The sequence below is a fragment of the Ipomoea triloba genome, chromosome 2, assembly GCF_003576645.1.
Source record: "Ipomoea triloba cultivar NCNSP0323 chromosome 2, ASM357664v1".
In the NCBI taxonomy this organism is placed as follows: Eukaryota; Viridiplantae; Streptophyta; class Magnoliopsida; order Solanales; family Convolvulaceae; genus Ipomoea; species Ipomoea triloba.
Window position 1 is genome coordinate 24613115 of NC_044917.1, and position 16270 is coordinate 24629384.

Here is a 16270-nt window from a genome sequence, read left to right on the forward strand (position 1 = left end):
TATAAACATTTAGAAAAAGAAATCTACCACTTGTACATGGAATTCCAAAATCTACTTTCACCTTTTATTTCACACAAATTTATAATGTAAAAATCAGATTCACATAATAAAGATAATTTATTATTATTTGTCGTCTCTATAAGTAAGAGTCAAGGAATAGAGATTAAAAATTCTTGTAATACTCTTCAAAAAATTATCTCCTAAACAAATAGGATAAGAGCGATTGAGCATTCGAGATTGAAATGTAATTCCTTAATAATATATTTTTTATATCAAGAATTTACTTTGTCATTGATCCAAGTATACAGTATTTAAGGACTTGTCAATCAATTGAGAAACATTTCACCATTAATCTCCTCTACCACGTATCTAGTATATGAGTTGTGGATGTTATGGTAACTTTAGTAAAGTTGGTACTTATAGTGTGAGTTGTTTATTGTTATTTTTCGTTTTTGTGATCCTTTGTTAGCTAAGGCCTAGGGTCACAAGACTGGCTCTCATAGAGCGCACTTTCATGTAGTGACTGTGAACTCTCTGGCAAATCAAAGTTGGGAAGATTCTCGAAATTAATGTGTTTTTTTTTTTTTTTTGAAAAAAAATGTTGTTTTGTTCAAGGCAGAGTGGGGAATAGGTGATGGGTGATGGTGTGTAAGGTGCAGTCTGCACTATCAGTTTTCTCCTACGAGAGTACTAATAACTGTGCGCACTGTACCATTCCCACAGAGCATCTATTAACTGTGCCAATAACTGTGTGTTGCTCTTTCTACTTTCTGGCTTCAAAGACTGAGCCCACCTTTCATGGGGGACTTTGCACATATCTAAAACGTAACATTATTAACATTGCTTAATAATAATAATAATAATAATGTCGATTATATAAATAATAATGGTACGTCGAAGGAGCATCAGTTTTTATTGTTTAAGGTGGTCTTTCATTCCTGCAGTTATTTGTTGGGAGTTGATCTTAAGCTTCATTGGCGTTTGCATGGATATATGACAGAAATCTAATTTAATTTAATGTTAATAGTTACTTAATACTTTGCGACTGAATTCTATATGAAATAAATCTTGTTTGACGTTAATAAATATAATGCATATGACTAAAATTGTTTGCTAAATATGACACACAAAAAAACTATAAATCAAGCCAAAAAATTTTATTTAGCTTAATGTTAATAACTTTGCCGTTAAAACAATTAATTTAAATTTTTAGTTAAAACATAATTTAATAACTAGTAAATCTTACTCAAAAAATAACTAGTAAATCTTATATAAGACCGTCTTATTTATATCATGTAATATTTTTTAATTAAAATTTTAAAATATTACATTTTAAATAAGAAAATATTATACGTGTCACGGTAAAATGATCTCATATAAAATTTATTTATAAGTATTAATTTAATTTTTTAATTATGACAACAAATACTTATTATCAATTTAAATTTTTAATGATGACATAATACAACTACTTTTTTTTCTTCATAAATTATCAATATAATTTTTTTTTTAGTTATAACATAATACAAATATTTTTGTTAATACTCATGATGTTTTACGTATCTCTTATATACTCTCCAAATTCTCAATCATTTTCAATCCATAGAATCCAAAATCCTCAATCATTTTTAATCCATAGAATCCAAAGCCCTATCACAAAGATTTGATCTTTGACCACCCATTTGCAACTTGATAATACAAATACCTTTTAGTTAAGACAAAATATAAGTACGAGATAACCTCTGCAAAGATTATTATCGACTTCCAAAATTCACACACTCAATCCTTGCTTCTCAAGAACCGCATAATTTCCATCCATTAATTCGATCTCTAAGGTTGTCCTCAACCTTGCCAATCTCTCCTTTCTAATCTATGTGGCAAGAGAGAATTTTTTATTTATTATTATTTAATGCCATGTGTGTTGCAATAGGAAAGAGAAATTGCTAAATTAGCAAGAGGAGAGAGAATGAAAAAGTGGAAGAAAAAGTATGATTTGTGTACTTTCTATCTTTTTTATTTCTTATTATATTATTTAGTTATTATATTTATAATTACAATATGCAAATTTCAAATAATGAAGAATTTAAAAATTTGATGATGTGGAGTGGGATCCATGTTAGAAAGTGAGAGAAATTTCTGGATTAAGATAGCCTAACAATTACGCATGTTAAACTAAAAAAGCCTACGCTTTGATTTCTTCCAAAAATAAAAAAGCGTACGCAAATTTTACATTAGCATAATGGCATCCACGACAAGGTGAGAAAAACAAAAATATAAGAAAAGGACTACAACGTACATACCATTGTACCAAAACATAAAAATTTTACAGCTTCGAGGGCCATAAATCAAACTAAACTAATTAATTAAGTTTAGTGGAATATTAATTGTGGTTACAAACAGACCATTATATTGCATGCACAAGTTTATGTAACCATTAAGGCACAAACCATCCTTCCATTCACGACATGGATATAGAGAACACAAGACAAAAAACAAAGGGATTCGATGATATATGGGGCTTTAATTAATTAGGGAGTAATATATAAATATTAGGTTAATTAGAAACATGATTGGACTAGCTAGTGGGAGAGCTTAAGATCAAGCTCCAATGGGAGATTATTCCCCTTGGCGATCGCGGTGTTTTGGAATGAGCTAAAAAGTTGCGCCGCCGATGTCACCACCGCGCACTTGTTCTTCTTAATCTTATTCTTAACCTCCTCGTCGCCGCCATTGCTCAATTTCCTCTTTTTCATCGTCTCCGACGACGAAGACGAGGAGGATGACGGCGGAAGGACCGGCGGTATCTCGAAGTTGGTACGCGCTTTGGAGCCCCGGAGCCACCGGGCCGCCACGTCGTAAGCTCTGGCGGCCTCCTCCGGCGTGTCGAATGTCCCCAGCCAATGACGGCACCGCCCTATCCGGTCACGAATCTCCGCCGACCACCTCCCCCACGGCCGCTTCCTCACCCCTCTATAGCTCCTCTGTTTCTCCTCCCCACTCCGCTTCTCAACACCCGCCGCGGCGGCGGCGGCGATCTCCTCGTCCCTCAAATTCTCGGGGCGGCCAAAAAGCACACGCTCCCCCACCACCGCCGCAATCCCTTCAAGAACCGGAGATTCTCCCTTCACCTCCTCACAAACAGAAAAATCCCCAGAAATTCCGGCACTCTGCGGCGGCGGATCAACCTGTTTCGCAACTGGAAACGGCGAAATGGAGTGGAACGATTGCATGTCATCGAAGTAGGAATATTGGTGTTGTTTAAGGAGAAGAGAATCCAGATTTTGAGTGGTCTGAAACATATGGAAACGAGACGAGGAACTCATTGTTTTTGTTGTTGTGCAGAGAACTCAGAGAGAGACAACAAACAAACACACAAGATACTGACGAAAAGAACTCGCAATTCTACATGCAATTTATAAACTCAACGCAAATTGTTTGTTTTTTATATTTTTTAATAAAAGGTGCCTTGGGGTACGTGGGGTGGGTATGGGTGAGGGGGGGGGGAGGTAGATTTTGTAGATAGAGATTAAGATATTATTGTCAAATTGGAAGTGACCACAATCGGTCGGTCATGTATTTATTAATTACTTATTGCATACTTGTCCTTGCTTCACACAGGGGATATACCCCTTGGAACTCACCACTCCATCCCACAACACAACACAACCATCAGACCAATACTCATTTTTTTTTTGAAAACAAAGTTTGTATCAGACCAATACTCATCAATTTTACAATCTCCCAACTCATAATAAGGAAAATAACAAGCCTAATGGCTTATTTGGATTTTATTAGAGAAAGGAAAAAAAAAATCAACTGTGAATTATTATTATATTTTTGATAAATTAATTAAAGTATATCATGTCAATAGGAATAGACAATTAATCAAATAAAAGGTTAGAGTATGCTTAGTATTACTCTCATAATGATGTAAATATGTATAAAATTGAATATTATATTTTGTTAGTGATATGCAAAGAATTAGTGTAACTTTACAATTGATATTAATACTGGCGTAACATGTTATAATTATTATTTTTTAGATCAATTATAATTATTGTGTTATTTTATTTTTTTTAAATGAAATTAAGACATGGGACAAGAACTTTTTTTTTTGTTTGACCGTACCACATGTTTTTTAGATAAGATACACTTGAGCACTAGACATCAAGACTAATTTTGTTCATCTCAAATAGAATCTCAAAGCTAAGGTGGATGATAAAGTTAATTATATGGTATTGGCATGTTAAGTCCAAATGTGTAATTGTGAACAAAAATCTATAATGTAATCCTTAGTACATACACAAAGTTCAGTTAGAGCTCAAGAAGCCAGAATGTTATCAAAAGGTCGAAAATTCTAATCATATTCTTCAATTACAGCCAAATCCCCTCTTACGTGGCGTAAAGTTAACTTTTATAGTGTTGTTTATTGTAGCACCTACTGAAATTCTCAATTATAAAAGGGGTATGTGGCGCTCAACTGCTCGCTTATAGTTCACTCGGATCAGTCGCGTCAAGTACTGATGCTAAAGAGACTTGATCGAGTGAGTGTGATAAATGAGATGATGATGTTTCGGGTGCTATCTGTCAGTGCTGGTAAGGTCCACTTCTCAAATTGGAAGGTCGAGAAACACACTACTAAGATTAAAAAAAAAAAAAAAGATCAATAAATATCATATACATTTCATATATATATATATATATATATATATATATATATATATTTATTTATTTATTTATATTCACAAGTGACAAAGAAGTTTTACATAAATTTTAAGTTAACTGTATTCTCAAGACTCAAATTAAACACAAAAATTCTAATTCTAGTTAAGTGGATGTGACAAAAATTTTATGGACTACGTATTACATTTAAAATATCGTTTCCTTATTGCTAATGACATTCATTGAAATGAAATGATGGGGTTTGTAGGGGAAAAGGGTTAATTAATGATCTCAAGAAATGGAAGATATGAAAGAGATTGGTAAGCGTAGGGTTGTAGGATTACGTGAAGGGCGGGGAGAAAAGATTGTTTGACTGCATGGGCTTTGATAGCTATGATTGCTGGCTTTAACCAGGGGAAAGTTATGGTGGTTGGAGGGTGCAGGGGCTTAACCGTGTGGCGACATAACAACAACCACTGTGCAACGCTTGGGCTCTCTTATCAGCTGAATATGCACGCAGTGGGTTTGGTTTGATTAGGAGCATAACGTGCATGGGAGGAAAAAACCAATTCAAGGGCTATGATCACGTCAATCATGAGGAGATCAGATCAGATGGCTGGGGTTTGTCCCTTGTGAAGTCGTACGTTAGACAGAAAGAAATATGTGAAATAAAGTCAGTACGGATTTAGCTCACTAGTTTAGTAGATAGATATTTAAAAGAAGAGATCAATGTTTTAAAATCGACAGTTATAATGCGAGAATTATGTTTAAAGTGGATTGACTCCTTGTGCACACTAACATTTACATTTTTTTACATGTTCTATCGGGTTAAAATTGAGAATTTAACTTTTTGGGAGAAGAAATATGCGGAATAATGCGGGATCTTTTGGGAGTGGAGTGTAATACTCCATATGGAATTTAAGTTTGTAGTTTAATTATTAATTTAGATTTTTAATTGGGATAAAATATGTTTTTTAATTAATTCACCAATATTTGCAAGGACCTTGTGGTCCAGTAGCATCAAATCCTTCCCTTTATATGGGAGGCGGTGGGTTCGAGCCTCAGTGGAGGCAATACTAACTCTTGTGCTTCAATACTTTGAGAAAGTAGTTATGAACAGATACTGCATTGTAATAGAATTAGTAGTATTCAAAAAAAATTAATTCAATATTAATTTCTTGGTAGAGAGACAATCTGAGGATGATGTATCTGCACCTTTCTGCCTTCGATGTTTCCGAAGCTGTGTTTCAGGAGAAAACAGTGCTCCAACTTTTCAGAGAGTAACAGTAATCATTTTCAATATTTTCCCAAATTTTCAAATAATCAACTCCAGCAAGAGCATCATATATTTATTTATTTTTAATTTTTTATTTAGGATTGTTTGAAAATTAGGAAAATAACTCGGGTAAATGAGTTATTTTTTAGAAAATATTTTCTTTTTTCAATTTAGTTGCATTCCAGAAAATTGTCTTGATGTTTGGTTCATTTTTTGAAACATCACAACAAAATCAAAAGATCACAACAAAATTAAAAAAAAATCTCATTGCAAAATCACATTGGCTAATTGGTTTTCGAAGGGAAAATCAATCGGCCAAATTGACTTCGGAACCAATCTGCTGACTAGTTTTTGAGAGGAATTGAAACCAGTCTGGACGACTAGTTTTTGGAAGAAGGTGAGAAGAAGACAAGCGTGAGAGAGGCTGAAAACTTGGAAGAAGCACTTAGAGAATGGCTTCCCGCTCGAGGGGGGGGGGGGGAGAGAGAGAGAGAGAGAGAAATTTTTCTGAAAATTTGATGTATTTTTCATTGACCAAGATATGATTTCTCAATGACTTTAAAGTTTTCCACCTTGCCAAACACTTAAACCCGAAAAATGAAATCATTTCATTTTTCGGGTTTCCAAACACACCTTTAATTTTTGTTAGAGTTTTTAGGAAAATGGTAGATGCATGTACTCTATAAAGCTATACTTTATCAAGTGTTCAAATTTTATTTGATGAAGAAAAATTAAAGAATAAATATTATTAATCACCCCTTTTATTAAAAAATTAAAGTGTGACACATTTTAGGGAGTAGAAAATGGAGAAATACCAATAACATAATATTCAAATTTGCAATGGATTTAAAGATGGATGAAAATTTTCATCTACACAAAAAAGTATATGAAAATTTTAATATATAGAAAAAAAAAATATCAAAGAAGAGCAAAAGAAACCATCTCCCTTAAATTTGAGGAATTTAAACTCTCTCGGAACAAATTTTTCGTCAATCAAACAAATTATAAAATTCATTTCCTCAAATTCTAGAAATTTAATCTTTTAGAATTTATTTTCATGCGAACCAAAATGTCTGGTTAGAGTAAACTTTCATCCAAACTGTTTCAGGTTTAGAGAAAAGTTTAATTCAAATTTGAGTTCTGCATAGATTTAATTACAATCTAAAGACACAACAAAATTATAAGTCACCTAATATATATCAGTGGAACAAGTTTACCAACTAAATTGTTTTTACATGAAATAACCTTTTAAATATAGTATATCTGTTGAATAACAAAATATGGCTTTTATAGATTCTGGTAGGTGTTGAAGTGTTGGAATTGGCTTGTTTTGAACAAAATGGAACGTGGGAAAGGAAGGAGTAGAACAGTGCATGACATTATAGGAAAACATTTGCTAGGAACAAAATGGAATGTCGGTCTGTAAGATTACTATATATCACAAAAAATATATATTTTAAAAAAAATATTTTTTAAGTTGTTTAGTTTTCCAATACATTTTTCTTTTTCAAGACAGAGAAGAATGCATGTAAGACAAGAATTTAAGGATAAAATAATAGGGGGCAATGCATGCAGTGGGAGAGTCTTTGAACTGAGGGATCAAATCTTGGTTTTTACTAGGGAAGTTGGGCTATGTGACTTTGGGGTTTGGGACATGCACACAATATGGAAATTTCCCCAAAAAGAAACATCGGTGGAATTTCTAATTTTTAAAATTAGAGGAGTTGCCATAAATTAATAATAAAGTATGATTCTTTTCAATCTTCATTTAAGAGCTTTTCAATCCAAGGAAAAAGAAGAAGAAGAAGAGAGAGGAGGAGAAAAGTAGTAGAAGGAAGAGAAGAAAGTTGATTTGGTTTGAATAGACAATCCTCTCCAAAATAACTCTAACCCTTCGCACGTAGAGAGTGAGGGACAACTGTTCCTCACTCTCCGTTTTATATTTAAAAAAAAAACAACATTAAGGTTGTTGTTTTTGGGGGTTGCTTTGGTATTTTGACCTCCGTCATTTTACCGTTGAGGTCAATTATTATTATTAATTTTTAATTTAATTTATTTTTTAAAAATAACTAATTAAATTTTATAATTAAAAATTATTTTATTTCAAAATGTAAATTTATTTTATTTAAAATCAAATTTTCAAATTATAAAGTTAAAATTATCAATTGTAAAAAAACGAATAAAATGATAGATGATATATATGTAAGAGTGTAGAGGAGTAGAGCCCACAAGAAAAGGAAAAAAAAAAGAAAAAAAAAAAGAGAAAGATTGGAGAGAAAATATGAAATGAAATTATATGGTGATCTGGAAGAAATGAGTCTACAAAATGTGGAGATAAAGGTGAGAAGGTAAGTGGAGATAAATGTGAGAAGGTAGAGCCGTCAAAACGGGCTTAGTCTGCCTTGCCCCACCAAAAATCCAAGGCCGTCTTTAAACTTTATAGCCCATATTTTGGCAGGCTCTTTAGTCTGCCCACCATATTGCTGGTTTTGGTGGGTCCAAACGGGCTCCACCCACCGACATGTTTCAACAGCTCTAGGGGAAGGATTGAGGATGCCTTTAAACCAAACAGCTCTAGGAGAAGGATTGAAGATGGCCTTAAAACAAACAGCTCTAAGAAAAGAATTGAGGATGTTCTTAGAGTTGAAGTTTTAAATTGAGTTTTTGTTAGCTTTAGCTCGTCTTGCCCATGCAAGGTTTTTTTTTTCCTCCTAAAAAGTTACACCTCCAATAGTTGGTCTAGAAGACTTTCTTGTTTTTGCCAAGTCTCATGGTGCATTCGGAAAATCAAAATTAATCAAATGAGTGTTTAGTTCACAAAATGGGAAGATAATATGAGTACATGTTAAAAGATAATATAAAATTACAAAAAAAAATGATTATATTATGTATTTGGTTAGGATTGTTGGGTGTAATATTAATCTGTTGGAATGAAAACTATATGTCATCATTGTAATATACTTAAATGCATAATATACTAAAATGTCCTTGATATATATGTTAAAAATTTATGAAATTAAAAATACTAACTTCTTATAACTAAATAAATAAATAAGACAAATGTTAAATAACTATTATGAACTAAAACACAAAATTAAGATGACATTCCTATTTTTAAATGTTAATTTGAAAAAAACTGTGTTAATTCTAAAAATAAATATTCATCATTAAAAAAAATAAAGAAAATAATTATTCATCATTAAAAAAATTAACAAAATAAATAGTCATCATTAAAAAAACAAAGAAATATAAAAAAATGTATGATAAAAAACGAGGAAATATTGACAATACAATAAATTGAGTGCAAATATGATCGAAATATTGAAAAAATAATTTTGACTTATGTTGTACTGATAACATACATTGTTGCTTTCCTATGCGCTGCTAACACAAAACACTTCAAAGTTTGAACAAATTAAATGGGAATGAAACATCATAGATAAAAGACTATACTACAATACTTGCTTCATTTTACACACAGAACAATAAATTTGGAGATTGAAAGGATTCAAAAGATACCACTTACAATTTACAAATGGAGGAAGCTCAAAACATCCAAGACAGGTCTTGCTTGAAGGTAACTGATTTTGCAGCGCTTTGGGTTCCCCTCTCTGATATTTGCGGGCAGTCTTCCACGACCAACACTTGGAGCTTTTGTGATCCGATGAGAGGCTTTAGTCCTTCGTCGGTGACTCCTAAGCACTTGCTGAGGCGTAGGATGCACAAACGGGGGATTTGGGCTACAAGCTGCAACCCCTCGTCTGTGATCTCTTGGCACCTTACAAGCTCTAGAATTCGAAGGTGTTGTGCGGTAGATAGCACTTCCATTCCCGTGTCGTTAAAAGAATATGCGTGATCAAGGGCGAGTTCCCTTATAGGACACATCTGTATCAGCTTCAGAATTCCATCCAGTGAAAATGACGAAAACGAGGGGAACTCGCCATCGGAGAAAGATAGCTTGACTGATTCAAGATGAGAGCATTTCTGAGCCACTGCCCGGAGACTATCGTCCGTTAGTCTCAGCGGATTGTTCACCAGAAGAGGTAGCGAGAAATCTGAGGGAACGCGGAGAGACATAGACCGCAGGTTGCTTGATTTATGGGCCAAGCACATAATATCGCTGTCCCTCACCCCCAAGCACATGTCCAAATGGATCTTCTCTAAATTCTTACAATTCCCCAAAAGACAGGCGAGCCCTCTTCCAGGGCTGATGATACAATTAACCAAGCTTAATTCTATCATGCTGTCACAGGGGATCCATTGCTTTTGCCACTGGTCTACGGCTAAAGGATCATGAACTTTCATATACCGATAGTTAGCATCGACTTCAAACTGAAGTTTCTTTAATTTTTGCCAACCCGGCCCTAGCTTGATCAAATCGCCTTCTCCAATTGCCCGGCAATTCTTAATGCAGAGGTCCTGGATCTTGCCTAGTTTGCCAAGATACTCCAGCCACTCGACACTACTAACATTAAGACACCGAATCAGGTGTAGCATAACCAGATTCTTGCATCCCACGACAAGAGATAATATGCCACAACCAGTTATTCTAGGGGTAAAATTCAACTTCAATGATGAAAGTTTCGAGCATGAAGCGAGGTATCCTAGACCAGCATCAGTGACGAAAGTACAGTAACTTAAGGTGAGATTTCTTAACGACGGGCAGCTACTAGAGAGAATGAGAAGCCCTCCATCATCCAATTGCTTACCCAATTTGGACATCCAACCAGAGTACACAATTTCCACTGTCTCCAAGTTGGAAAATCTGTGGCAAAGGGCAACCAAGGCATCGTGCACAGGGACCAATCCACAACCAACTCGTATAGATTTCCGCTGAGCATTATCCAATTTATGTAGGCGTTTACAAGTTAGGGATACCGAATTTTTATCCCCAATTCTCATCATCTTGCTCAATACCTCCCCAACCAGTTCATCAGGCAAATCATCCATCTACACTATACTAATCTACTTCTCCAATTCTCTTCAGTCTACAATGGAAACCTCAACAAATACAAACTTACGGAATCAAAATCTTAACCTCAAAATAATATTTTCCCTCCATAAATCCGAATGCCCACCAACATTTGATGCTTGAGGAATTAAAAAACAAGCACAAAATCAGAAATTACATTGATACAGTATTATCCAAAAATTCTTATTTTTAAGAATGAGAACAGCAGAGGAACCCAACCAAAAAAAGTCCAACCAATTCAACAAACAAATTAAACAGATTCATACAGGTTTGAGTGTAAATATGTAAGAAAAAGTTTCGATAAAAGAATCCAATTTATAACACCAAATGAACAACTAGTCAAAAATGAATCGAACAGCAAGAACATTACAGTTGAAAAATACGATCGAAAAATGAAAAAGAAAAATGAAACGTCTGATTCAACCTGGAAATAATCTGTGTAGCAAAGGAATGAGGCTCTTGATGATTGAGGAAAGACTTCACCGTACGTTTCTTCTAAATTCGAGAGATCTGTATTTGATAAGTACGTACAAGAAGGGAGACAAAATATCTATTAAAAAAAAAAAGGATATTTTAGTGGGCCTTTTTGGGCTTCCAAAAGAGTGATTTATTTTGTTTGAGTATCTCCAATACTCCAAGTAATTTAACTCGATGGGGTCAAGTGACGACCTAATTTAGGTTGATTTATCTTTTCGTGATAAAATTTTTGCAAACTTGTGAAAGTACAAAGGGTTAATATTATTTTAGATTTTCTGTTCATTTATACCTTATCAATCTGTTAAAACACAAAGAGTCAAATCAATCAATACTGCTCCACTGAAACTTTTATTCATCTATACATTCTCAACATGTTGAAGTACAAAGAGTCAATACGGCCTCCACTAAAGCTTGAATATACATACTAAATGTTCACAATTCAAATGGTAAATATTCAATATATAAATTGTGTATTTTGCTTGTAAGGTTGACCTGGGGTCTATGGTATAACTATTGATCTTTTATTGGCTAAGATTACAAAGTGAGTTTGTTCAGCAATTATTATTCCATAAACATGAAGTTATGTGAACCATAAATAAAAATGACATTATTTGTGTACAAAAAGTACATTATTTTGTATACTATAAAATAATGTACATTGAATACAAAAATAATGTATTTAAAAATAAATAAATAATTGCATCGAATACAAAAATAGTATACTTTTGATATATTAAAAATGTACCTTGTGTTTTCATAAAAAATGTACTTGTATTCATAGTTCACAGAAAAATTTGTCTTGGTCCAGTGTACACTTTCGAAATAATAGTTGTGGATTTCTTTTTTTTTTTTGGAAAACATAGTTGTGGATTTCTAGTTACTTAAAAAGATTGATATTTTTAGTGGGCCACCATTGGGCTTTTCATCGAAAGGCCCTACTACACATGGGCTGTTAAAAATCACGAAACGGCCCATATTCTTTTCTACAATCTATTAAGGAGCAATCGAGCCTCCGGTACTTAATCTCTTCCGGCTCTGATTCCGTCGCCGTCGGCCAATTTTGTGCAGTTGCCATGAAAAGAGTGTTTTCTTCCGTCGCTTCTTGCAATTCTCCATTATTTCCGACTTCTCTGATTAGCTCTCAGCTCCAAGCTTTAATTCTCTACCACACTTCCCCGGTAAAAAATCAATCTTTTTACCGGAAATCCATAAATCCCTCTGTATCTCCTAATGAAGACGCCCCGAGTTCAAAACCAAAACCTGATCAATTGGCCACTTCACATCGAAATTCCATTGATTTTGACCCGACACTAGTCTTGGAAACTCTGTCCTGCTACAGTAATGACTGGAAAAAAGCGTTGGAGTTCTTCAACTGGGTGGAATCGCAATGCGGGTTCCAACATACAACCCAGACCTACAATCAGGTCATTGATGTTCTTGGTAAGTTTTTTGAGTTCGGTATAGCTTGGAATCTTATCTATAAAATGAAAAATTCCTTGTCTTCCAAGCCTGATCATACTACGTTTCGGATTATGTTCGTCCGTTATGGTAGAGCTCACCTTGTTAAAGAAGCAATTGATGCGTTTGATAAATTAGAGGAGTTTAATTTAAAAGATAGTGTTTCATTCTCGAATTTGGTTGATGCTTTGTGCGAGTATAAACATGTGATAGAGGCTCAAGAATTGTGTTTTGGGAACGGTATAGTGAATGAGAGATTTTCATGCTTTAGTGTGGATTTGAAAATATATAACATGATTCTTCGAGGGTTTTCTAAAATGAGTTGGTGGGGAAAGTGTAGGGAATTTTGGGAAGAAATGGATAGGAGGGGTGTGGAAAAAGATCTGTTTTCGTATTCCATTTATATGGATGTGCAATGCAAGAGTGGGAAGCCATGGAAAGCTGTGAAGTTGTTCAAGGAAATGAAGAAGAAAGGGATCAAATTGGATGTGGTGGCATATAATACGGCCATTCGAGCTGTTGGGATTTCAGATGGAGTTGATGTAGCAGTTAAACTTTTCCAAGAGATGATTGAATTGGGTTGTACACCCACTGTGGTGACTTTTAACACGATTCTAAAGTTTTTGTGTGAAAATATGAGGTATAAGGAGGCATACAAGGTGCTCGATATGATGTCTAAGAAGGGTTGTGAACCAAATGTTTGTACTTACCACTGCTTTTTTAGATGTCTTGAAAAGCCGAGGGAGATACTCACGCTGTTTGATAGGATGATTGAAAGAGGAGTTCAACCACAGATGGATACGTATGTGATGCTTATGAGTAAGTTTGGTAGATGGGGTTTTCTTCGACCAGTTTTAAGCTTTTGGAAAAAGATGGAAGAACATGGCTTGAGTCCAGATGAATCTGCTTACCATGCCTTAATTGATGCTTTGGTGCAAAAGGGTATGGTCGATATGGCTCACAAGTATGATGAAGAGATGTTAGCGAAGGGGCTTTCACCCAAGCCAAGGGTAGAACTAGGGACAAAGATGACGGGCATAAATAGGTGGTTGAATTGACATGTTGAGGTTCATGTGAAGCGTAGTGAAGACTTGTCGTCTAACACTCTAATCATGATCTGCTGATCTCGCCAAACCCTCCCCAAGTTGTGCAAACAAACATAGATGCTGTTGATGGAAGAGGCGCTCAGATTTCACTTCTCTTCTCGTTCCACCCTCTTCTGGATAAGTATCAGGTGCTTGGATTTACCGATTGTAATTGTAGTTGTCAGAATTACTAATTTCATTCTCAAATCTCTTTTAAATTTGTGAAAAGTCTATCATCGCAATTTGGAGTGTCTTTTATTTTCTTCAAATACATGTGAAATTTGGGAATGAAACATTATGTAATTGTCTACAGCTAGAACTGCATTAAATCAAGAAAGCAGATAGATACATATAGAGGATTTGCCTCATTTAAATTATGCATTCAACTTATGAACTAAAACGGTGCCAGAATAAATTTTCTTGTCCTTGAATCCTTGACCATGTAAAAATAGGTCTAAGCTGCATATGTTGTTTCTTACCCTAGATCACATAATTGCGCAGAGACTTGTTGAAGCTGCATCAGTATACTCATCATCCAACGGCAGGTACTGAGCCGGGGGCAAATAACCACCAGAATAGTTGTTATCAGGGTAATCATAGCCCAGAGAATGCTCAGGCAATTCCCTAGCACACGAGTCTTCAATGGCGTTGTAACCATTGCCGTAACCCTGCTGAATATAGGGAGGAGAAGAAGATGCATATCTGTCGTAGTTAGAATTGCGTGTCATTTGAGGATCCCTGAAGGTAACTCGCACAAGCTCGGCATGTTTTCCTGATCTTGAAAGTGCCCTTAACAGAGCATTGGGTTCCACTTCACCAGCTACCTTTGCAATCCCTTGTTCAGCATCAATGGTAACAGAATACACTCCTTCACAATAGTAATTTAAAGTATTTTACTTTGATTTCTGACATCTTTAGAGAGCATAGAAGTAAAAAGTTTGATAGATAGTATTTTAGATTAGTGTGAGCAGTTTGATATTTTACCCGAAATTGAACTGAGCACTTCCATCAACTTCATTTTGCATTCATCACACTGCACATCCACTTTCAAAACACAATCCTAGAAAAAAAACACATTGATATTAACATGGATGTAATTTCTTGGAATGAAACCTAAAATATGATTAAGGATATGAAAAACACACGCATGTAATTTGTAATCTAATGACGTACAGCTTCGGCTTTGGGCTCCATCCCAGAACTGTGAAAATCAATGAAAGGTTTGCAGGAGGAGAAGAAGAGGGATCAGAGTGTAGGTAGGTTTTGATGATAAATGTGGTAGATATATTTTAAGGAAAAAGTTTACTTTTTAAGTTTATAACATTTCCTTAATTACTACAAAAGCCTGCAGTTGATGATATCTTCCACAACAGTTTATAATGGCTAAAAGATTTCATAAGATAATTTTAATATGGCAGTAAATTATCAAGAAGATCACATAAGACATAACTTCTTTTAAAAAATGGCCAAACTTCAATTCTATTAGTTTCTTTTTGACATGTGTTAGTACATGTTATGTTCTTGGTTTTGTCCCTTTTTGTGTACTAGTAAAGTAGTTTAATTTAGTGTAGTTTATATGTTATACACTTTATTTTTTTAAAAACAAAATTGTCTTTATCGCATATTTTTGTTAGACAAAATTACCTTATGTTGTTATTATTCCGTTACTATTTAATTATTTTTATTTATAAATTGGCACACAAAATGCTGGTCAATAATACGATAGTCAATGCTATAAAAATCATCATGCGCCTATTGAGCGTTTAATGATGGACACCAAGCCTACACAAAATCGCATCAAACCACCGAGCTCATATGATGAAGCTTAGCCAAGCTCGTAAAGAAGATAATAACACGCGCGTGCGCGCGCACATATAAACAGAAGTGAATTTTTTCCGTCCATTCTAGATAAAATACTTTTATTTTTTTGAAGACTAAAATACTTTTATTTTGAAATTTGAAATTACAATAATTTTAAAGAATTAAATAATGTGCTATAGATGTTAATATCAACACTATAGAGTATAACTAAGTAAAATAACAAAGTGTATTTGTTGATAAATCTAGAAAATTAACCCCAAAGCTAAATCATAAATAGTGAACTCCTAAAGGATTATTCATTCAAAAGAGTGATTTAAGTATTTTTACTTTGATTTTTGACATATTTAGAGAGCATTGAAGCAAAAAGTTTGATATTTTACCAGAAATTGAACTGAGCACTTCCATCAACTTCATTTTGCATTCATCACACTGCACATCCACTTTCAAAGCACATCCCTAGATAAGAAAAGTCAGGCATAAATTCAAACATTAATGTTAACACGGGTGTAATATCTTGGA

General features: G+C 34.2%; 3 protein-coding genes across 3 annotated transcripts; 1 reads left to right on the forward strand and 2 right to left on the reverse strand.

The window, feature by feature from the left end:
- Window positions 1–2478: 2478 nt before the first annotated feature.
- LOC116004420 (ethylene-responsive transcription factor ERF084) lies at window positions 2479–3364 on the reverse strand. Its single transcript, XM_031244467.1, has one exon. The coding sequence runs from the start codon at window positions 3321–3323 to the stop codon at window positions 2580–2582; it is 744 nt and encodes a 247-aa protein (XP_031100327.1). The 5' UTR covers window positions 3324–3364; the 3' UTR covers window positions 2479–2579.
- A 5871-nt stretch (window positions 3365–9235) lies between these two features.
- Window positions 9236–11438, reverse strand: LOC116010295 (F-box/LRR-repeat protein 14). The gene is made up of 2 exons (XM_031249640.1): window positions 11335–11438; window positions 9236–11028 (listed from the first exon to the last, which is right to left on the reverse strand). Exon 2 carries the CDS (start codon window positions 10886–10888, stop codon window positions 9485–9487), a length of 1404 nt encoding a protein of 467 aa, XP_031105500.1. The 5' UTR covers window positions 10889–11028; window positions 11335–11438; the 3' UTR covers window positions 9236–9484.
- Window positions 11439–12416: 978 nt separating this feature from the next.
- LOC116010294 (pentatricopeptide repeat-containing protein At1g80550, mitochondrial) lies at window positions 12417–15163 on the forward strand. The gene is made up of 2 exons (XM_031249639.1): window positions 12417–14079; window positions 14432–15163. Exon 1 carries the CDS (start codon window positions 12461–12463, stop codon window positions 13901–13903), a length of 1443 nt encoding a protein of 480 aa, XP_031105499.1. The 5' UTR covers window positions 12417–12460; the 3' UTR covers window positions 13904–14079; window positions 14432–15163.
- Window positions 15164–16270: the final 1107 nt, after the last annotated feature.